The sequence below is a fragment of the Trichogramma pretiosum genome, unplaced genomic scaffold, assembly GCF_000599845.2.
Source record: "Trichogramma pretiosum strain Unisexual culture from Peru unplaced genomic scaffold, Tpre_2.0 scaffold35, whole genome shotgun sequence".
Taxonomy (NCBI): Eukaryota; Metazoa; Arthropoda; class Insecta; order Hymenoptera; family Trichogrammatidae; genus Trichogramma; species Trichogramma pretiosum.
In genome coordinates this window covers 959,524-967,583 of record NW_019640943.1, presented here as the reverse complement: position 1 = coordinate 967,583, position 8,060 = coordinate 959,524, and the positions used below count along the sequence as shown (strand labels likewise).

Here is an 8,060-nt window from a genome sequence, read left to right as displayed (position 1 = left end):
GAAATATTTTTTCTGGCGAGTTCGCCGTATGTCCCCCTTGTGCGATCGGTACTCTACCTACGATCGATAACATTATTACGGCTTACCTTCCGTTCACCTTTACTTTGATCGCAGTTGGCAATGTAATTTTCAACCATTGCCTCCCATTCGTTACAATAATTCTTTATACTTTCTCTCAGTGAAGCGAGTACAGCGTGAGGGAGAACAGAGTCAAGCGCGTGCCAGTAGAGGCAAAAATGCATAAAGAAATTGAGATATTGTACTTCATTGATCGCTTATCAATACCAAAATAAATATTCATTCATTTTATTCAAGTTTTTATTTTAATGATGTAGAAAATATGTTAAATTACTTCGGATATAGAGAAACATTAAAGATATGCTTTATTATTATATTTATTGTAATTGTAACTCTTAATCTAAAACAAAAATTATTTTAAAGGGCTATGACAGCGTCACCCATAAATTTAATAAAACATAAATCGTTATAATAAGATTACATAATTGTAATTTTTTGTATTAATGAAAAATATCACTTATCTGAAGTAATGTTTTACAAAAGTCAACGAACCATCACGAGCTCTAATCTGTGTCCGCCAAGCAAATGTTCCGTAAATCTTCGTTATTCACGTAATCGACGATCATCTCGCAGCACAAAATCGGCAGTCGACATCCCGTCAGCTTCATGAAAGATTCCAGCGCCCACGGCTGGCAAAACGTTCTCGCCAATTTCTCGTAAACGCACCTCGTCGAGTCGTAGAACGACAGACCCGCGATGTTCATCATCACGTAGTTGCCCTTTTTCACGAACTCGTCCTCCTCGCACCAGCGCCCCTCGAAACCCGCCGACTTCTTGAGCAATCCGCGCTCTTTCAACACGTCCATGATCGTCAGTGCGTCGCTTCGTTCCAGCACGTATCCTCGGTCCGCGAGGCGTTCCACGACTTCCAGAGTGTTGGTCAGCAGCTCCAGATCGGAAATGAGCCAGTGTTTGTGGTGTCGCTCCTTGAGTACCTCGCAGAATTCGTCCGCGGTGGGGAAAACGAATTTGGAAAGGTCGGCGCCGTGATCCAGGAGTACATCTACTGCATCGGCCGAGATGTTCAACACGGCCCACTGAAGAGGTGTCCGGCCCGATTTGTCCAGGGCATCGAGCTGCACCGGTCGATTCAATTCGTCGCAGATCTCGAGCAACATCTTCGTCAGGACATCGGCGTGCCTGTAATACCTGCAAATTACGTGCAGAGCCGTCGATCCTTCGGCGTTGACCAAATTCGGGTCGGCTCCTCGTCTCAGCATCAATTCGGCGGTCTTCTTATCGTAGCGTTGCAAAGCAAAGTTCAACGGCGTGTTACCCTCGTTGTCCTGAGCATTGACTCGAACGGATTGTTGCAGGCCTTCGGTCATCTCGAAAAACATCTGCGGTACTTGATCGTCGTCGCCCTCCGATCTCATGCAAACTACGTGCAGAGCGGACCAGCCCTGGTCGTTGGTCAAGTTTATGTCGGCGCCCCTTTCCAGCAGCATTCTGGGATTCTCCTTGCCGCCCCATTCCAGAGCCTCGTGCAGCGGTGTGTTGCCCGACTTGTTATCCCGAACGTTGATTTCCACCCGTTGATTCAATTCGTCGTTTATCCTGAAGAACATCCTCAGCAGGTCCGTGTTGCTCGAATCGCAGATGTTGTGCAGGGGCGTCGATCCCTTCTCGTCGACGGAGTTCGGATCCGCCCCTCGTCTCAGCAGAAATTTGGCGATCCTCTTGAGGCCCCACCACAGGGCCAAGTGCAACGGGGTTCTGCCTTGCTCGTCCCGGACGTCGACCAGCACCGATCGATTCAATTCTTGGTTGATCTTGAAGAACGACTTGATCAAGCCGACGTCGTCGTCTTCGCCGTAATCGGCTCGGTTGCAAATGACGTGCAGAGGACTCGAACCTTCTTTGTCGGTCGTATTTGGATCTGCGCCTCGTCTCAGCAGCAATTCCATCAAGTTTTCGTCGCCTCTATCCATAGCCAAGATCAAAGGTGTGTTGCCCTGGTTGTCTTGGACGTTCACCTGCACAAGCTGATGTTTTTCTTCGTTGATCCTGAAGAACATCTCCGCCAAGCTTTCGTTATCGTCGTCGTTTTCCTCGTCGTCCTCGTCGTCGTCGGCATCGTGGTAAATCTTGCAAATTAATAGCAGAGGAGTCAAACCCTCTGCATTGGCAAGATTCGAACGAGCGCCTCGTCTCAGCAGTAATTCGATTGCCTTTTTGTTGCCTCGAATCACAGCCAAGTGTAGTGCCGAGTTACCCTCTTTGTTCTGCGCGTCGAGCTGCACCGGCCGATTCAATTCTTCGTTGATTCGAAAGAACAGATCCATCAAGTCGACGTCATCCTCGCCGAGATTATTGCAAATTACGTGCAGAGGAGTCAATCCCTGTTCGTTGGTTATGTTCGGGTCTGCGCCGTTTCTCAGAAGCGACTCGACCTTTTCTTTGTCGCCGCTGTCCAGGGTCGAGTGTAGCGACGAGTCGTTATCCGCTTCTTGCACGAGCTCGACTGATGCGTCGTTGGTCGAGGTCATCGTGACTTGTATGCGCACTCGAACTTCACACAGAGACACGATTTCTTATCGAGGAAGATGTTTTTCACTTTTTTTGCACAACAGCCTCTTGATGCTGCAACTCACTGCGATATTTCTTTGTTTACACTGCAGCGTCGTGAACTATACTATGAGTGTGAAGCCTGAACTGTTCAGTGATCACAGACAGGGTTGTGAAAAAGCCGCGGCGGGAGATGGCGCTTCGAGCGATTTCGCCGTTGGCGGCAATAGACCTATGTAATCCAAGAGTCACTATGATAATAAATTTACCAGAGCATAGAAAACTTAGACTTAAAATTAGAATCAAATCTAGTTGTAAAGTTGCTATGCACTGGTAAATTTATTATCATAGTGACTTTTGGGTTACTTGGGTTACATGGTTTATTGCGCGCCGCCGACGGCGAAATCGCTCGAAGCGCCATCTCCCGCCGCGGCTTTTTCACAACCCTGATCACAGAGAGCGACCGACGGTGCGGTGCGGCAGTGCCATCTGCCCGTTCTTCTCGAACAATGCGCCGCCGCAAATTCTCGAGAGGTCAGAGGAGTCTCGAGAGACTTATCGTATCGTAATGACACAAAATGCGATGTGAAATTTTTGAATGTACAAACCGACGATTGATATAACTTGATTGGGCCGAATATATTTTATGATGTATTCATAAGCCGGAGTGAGAAAAAAGATCCCTAAATAAACGTGTTCCAAGTTTTCAACTATTACAGAGCGTCGTAATTACATTCGATTTTAATTTTGACTGCTTTAAAATTTGAATTTCTTTACGGAATTTTAGAAGTCTTCGATCATCGATTTTCGAGGCTATAATCAAAAATATTTGTAACACATGCCCACATTTAATAATACAAAATGGCATACAGACCATACGTAGTTTTTTTAATTTACACAGCGTTGAAACTTTAGACTTACCTTTGCACTTGATGTGTGGTGATCCTAATGTTGCGTGGGAAGCTGTGTGAACAGGTACAAAATTACAGCATGGAAGCTTTTGAATGTATTACGTAATTAGTTCATTACGGGAGTGTAGCGCGAGGGAGAACAGAGTCAAGCGCGTGCCAGTAGAGGCAAGGTGCCTTGTAAAAATGCATACAGAAATTGAGATTTTTTACTTCATTGATCGCTTATCAATACCAAAATAAATATTCATTCATTTTATTCAAATTTTTATTTTAATGATGTAGAAAATATGTCAAATTACTTCGGATATAGAGAAACATTAAAGATATGCTTTATTATTATATTTATTGTAATTGTAACTCTTAATCTAAAACAAAAATTATTTTAAAGGGCTATGACAGTGTTATATACCCTTTAATACGGGGTAATAACTTTATAATTTGAATATTAAATATTACTTTCTGTTGTGTCTGAGTGGGGAAGGATCATGAAATAAAGTGTATAACGCTCAAGTGAGATTTACACACAAGACTTTATTACAAGAAAACTAATAACTATTGAACAAGCTTACAAAATAAGTGTGGCCGATGCTCGTCGATATGTAGGGCTGCAAACGCCGTCGGGGCGCTACCGTTGTTGCTGTTGCTGGAGCGTTACGCTGATGCTGCTTGGCCGCCGGTCGCGGCTGCCTCGGTGGTGTTGCGGTGGCTGCTGCAGTGACGGTCGTCGCTGCTGTTGGGCTGTTGCGCTGCTGGGCTGGGTGAAGCACTCACTCGAGCTTTACCGTTCGCGAATACAATTAACAATTTCGATGGTCGCGGCGTATAAGTACAAGTACAAGTTAGTCGCTGTTATTGACTCGCGCTTGGTTCTCACTAAGTACAATATGTGCAATTCGCGTTGTATTACAAGTCCGTTAAATATTTCAAAGTCGCTGTTACACTGATTTGATTATTCGCGCGCACAGAGCTTCGCCTTACTCGACTCTTTAAGATGATCTGCCCAGAGCTTCGCCCTGCTCGACTGTATAAAATGATCTGCCTCGAGGCCTAATTTTTATGCACGTTATATACTAATTAAATCATGGACCTTTTGGCGGGGGTACGTCTTGGGTTTTTCCCGCAAGTCGCAAGTCTACCAGCTATTTCGTCACTTGTTGACTCGGTTTCCGCTAGACCAGTGTGCCCAATGGTTATCTGAGGTCAAAGGTCAAACTTGGGGGAGATATGGGACTTGCGAGCGCGCGTGCGAACCTGCTTCTCCCCTTTGTGCCAATTCAAATTATTCCACGAGTCTCGTCTCGCATGTGTGTGTTATGTCTTCTTTGTGTTCGACTTACACACACACGCGAGTACACATACACGGAATATATACGCGTGCGAAGGCTTGATCTAATGCGTCGGTAATGTTGCTCGCGCACGTCCGTACATACCTTCAGCCTTTGCCTTGCTCTGTGTTCGGCTGATACACATATGCGCGCGGGTTCGATCTAATGCGCCGATGTGTGTTGGCCGCTTACATTCACACACACATTCATGCGACAGCGCTTGCCTGTCTCTGTGTTCATCTTACACACATGCCTCTTTACCCGCGAGATCAGGCGTCATACGTGTTAATTTGACGGTCTTATTTTAATTATTATATTTAAATTTTACTATACCCAACGCTGGGTTATTGGTATATAACAACAGCGTCACCCATAAATTTAATAAAACATAAATTGTTATAATAAGATTATATAATTGTAATTTTTTATATTATTGAAAAAAGTCAATTATCTGAAGTAATGTTTTACAAAAGTCAACGAAAACTCACAAGCTCTAATCTGTGTCTGCCGAGCAAATGTTCCGTAAATCTTCGTTATTCACATAATCGACGATCATCTCGCAGCACAAAATCGACAGTTGACATCCCGTCAGCTTCATGAAAGATTCCAACGCCCATGGCCGGCAAAATAAATTCACTGGTTTCTCGACGAGATTTCGCGCCGAGTCGCAGAACGTCATATTTTTAATCGCCATTATCTCGTACAATGAGCTCGCGAACTTTTCTTACTTTTTTTTTTTTGTCTTGCGACAGCTTTTATCTGTGGGTAGATGTTCACCCTTGCAATTGATGCAAAGAGGAGGTAAGTCATGTTGGTTCAAATAATGAAAATCCCATATGAACACAAGATTTTTTAATTTACCAGATTATAAACTTGTTGGGTGGAAAGCTGGGTGTATGACATAATTGGAAGCTTTTGAACGTGTGATATAACTTTATTTGTTGAAACGCAAGGAATTAGTAAGTATAAGATATTTTATTTTATTTATTTCAATGATAGTACAGCATCATTTACAAAACAGAGTTATTACTATTATTGTTTTTATATTAAAAATGATATATCGTAGACTAAAGTTGTGAATTGGTGATTTTTTGAATTTCTTTGTACATAAATAGTTTTTTTGTATCGTTGGAAAATGTTCGTTTCTTAAGTAATGTTAAAAAAATAAATCACGAGCTCTGATCCACATCTGTCAAGCAAATGTATTTTTTAATATAATTATTGTAATTGTAACTCTTAATCTAAAACTAAAATATTTCAAAGGACCAACGTTGCTCGAGATCCGCCGAGTTCTTGAGCAATCCGCGCTTCGTTCCAGCTCGTATCCTCTCTTCCGACGGCGTCCGACGACGTCCAGAGTGCCGGACAGTAGTTCCAGATCAAAGATAAGCCTATTGTGTTTTAGCGCTTCGAATTGCTCGCTGAATTGATTGGCAGTGGGAAAAACGAATTTTGACAGATCAGCAGCACGATCCAGGAGAGCGTCCACGGTATTCAGCGAGATATTCGTCACGGCCGAGTGCAGTGGCGTCCAGCCGCAAAGGCCGATACCTGTCGTTGCTGAACTCGAACAGTATCTCCGACAGGTGGTCTTGCTCGTACCAACGACAACCGATGTGCAGAGGAGTCGATCCCTTGGCGTTGGCCAAATTCCTTATATTGAGTAGCAGGGTTCGTGCGCCCATGAACCGGCTCTCATTATTTTTTATAATAATATTATTATTCTATAATTTTTAATGAAGTTGGGTTCGTGTCCATGGACTGATATTTATATTGAGTAGCAGGGTTCGTTTTCTTGAACCAGCTCTCATTAACACTTGTGCTACTACGTAAATGGTTTTCGAAAAAGTTCGATTCATGTATAAATGGATTGGCTCATTCTGATAATTATTTGCTTTTTTAAGCAAAGATTGGGTAGGGTTCCTGTACACGAACCGATTCCAATTTTTGCTTAAAACAAATAATTATCAGAATAAGTCCGGTTCATGCATATGGGTAGATGACAAAAAATTGGTAATTTACATGTCTTGCTATCAAAAATGCTAATAGATATAAATTTTATAAGTTTGAACAGTGGTTTCTTGTAGTTTTTTTAGTGTTCTAAAAAGTATATCGTGTCAAAAAAATTAAAATTTCAAACAACCAAAATGTGGGGTAAATAACAGGTCGAAATGTGAGTACCGTCAGCTGTCTTTTACCCGAAAAACTTATTTCTCCATTCAAATTAACGAATAATTCGCACTTACGCATTATTAGAGCTAAACAAGTCATTGGTTGATATTATAAACTATGAATTTTAATAGTTATAAATATTTAATGAGGACCCGAAAATTGCATAAGAAAATTTGATTTTTGTCCTTCAATTTTAACTAAAATCGATCTTCCATCGATTAATGAGCATACACCACAAGTATTATGTTTGCAACGATATCTACATAGAATATTTTTGAAGCAATTCAAATTCCAAATCCACTGACCTCACCCGCGTCTATGAAAAATAAGTAACATTCGATATACAGAACGTTAAATTTGAAAATTATCGCTAATAGAATAAGAAAGTGAGTACCGTCAGCATCGATTCCAACTACCAGCTATTTCGGGATTTCGATCTTAGCGCTTTTTTTTAAGGTATTTAATGTAAATTAAAGTATCCTGAGTCAGAAAAAATTTTATTTAATTATTATGAATAAATAAGATCTTTTTATGCTAGAATGTGAGTACCGTGATCGTGAGTACCGTCAGCAAATTCTCCGAATTTAATATGAAATTGAAAAAAAAAATTTATAACATTGCACCAATATTATCCCAATTGATTTTTTGTGAGATAAAAAGTGCCTACGACTGGACAATCAATCAATAAGAAAACTAAAGTCTTGACCTCTAGAATTTTAATACAAAAATTAAAAAGTTCTAATAGCAAGAAAACCACAAAAAAATTCGTAAACATGTACATTAAAAGCTAGCCGATTCTCAGTGAAATCAAATGTCCTAAACTATTTTTTTTTTTCTAAAAACATAAAAAATTTGTTGTTTGTGATGCTATATATAGCCGATTCTCTGTGAAATCGAATGGCCAAAACAATTTTTTTTCTGCAAATATGAAAAACTTGCTGTTCCCGATGTCAGAAATGTCCCCAAATTTTATTAGAATTTTTGGGACCATCTATCACTCTTTTTCAGGGGCCCGAAGTTGGCCATTTTAGGGTTTTTTTGAAATTCATGAAAAATCACAAATATT

General features: G+C 41.3%; 1 protein-coding gene across 1 annotated transcript; it reads right to left on the bottom strand.

Moving 5' to 3' along the window:
• Window positions 1–385: 385 nt before the first annotated feature.
• LOC111693404 (ankyrin-3-like) lies at window positions 386–2,695 on the bottom strand. Its single transcript, XM_023457952.1, has one exon. The coding sequence runs from the start codon at window positions 2,565–2,567 to the stop codon at window positions 582–584; it is 1,986 nt and encodes a 661-aa protein (XP_023313720.1). The 5' UTR covers window positions 2,568–2,695; the 3' UTR covers window positions 386–581.
• Between the last annotated feature and the right edge of the window lie 5,365 nt (window positions 2,696–8,060).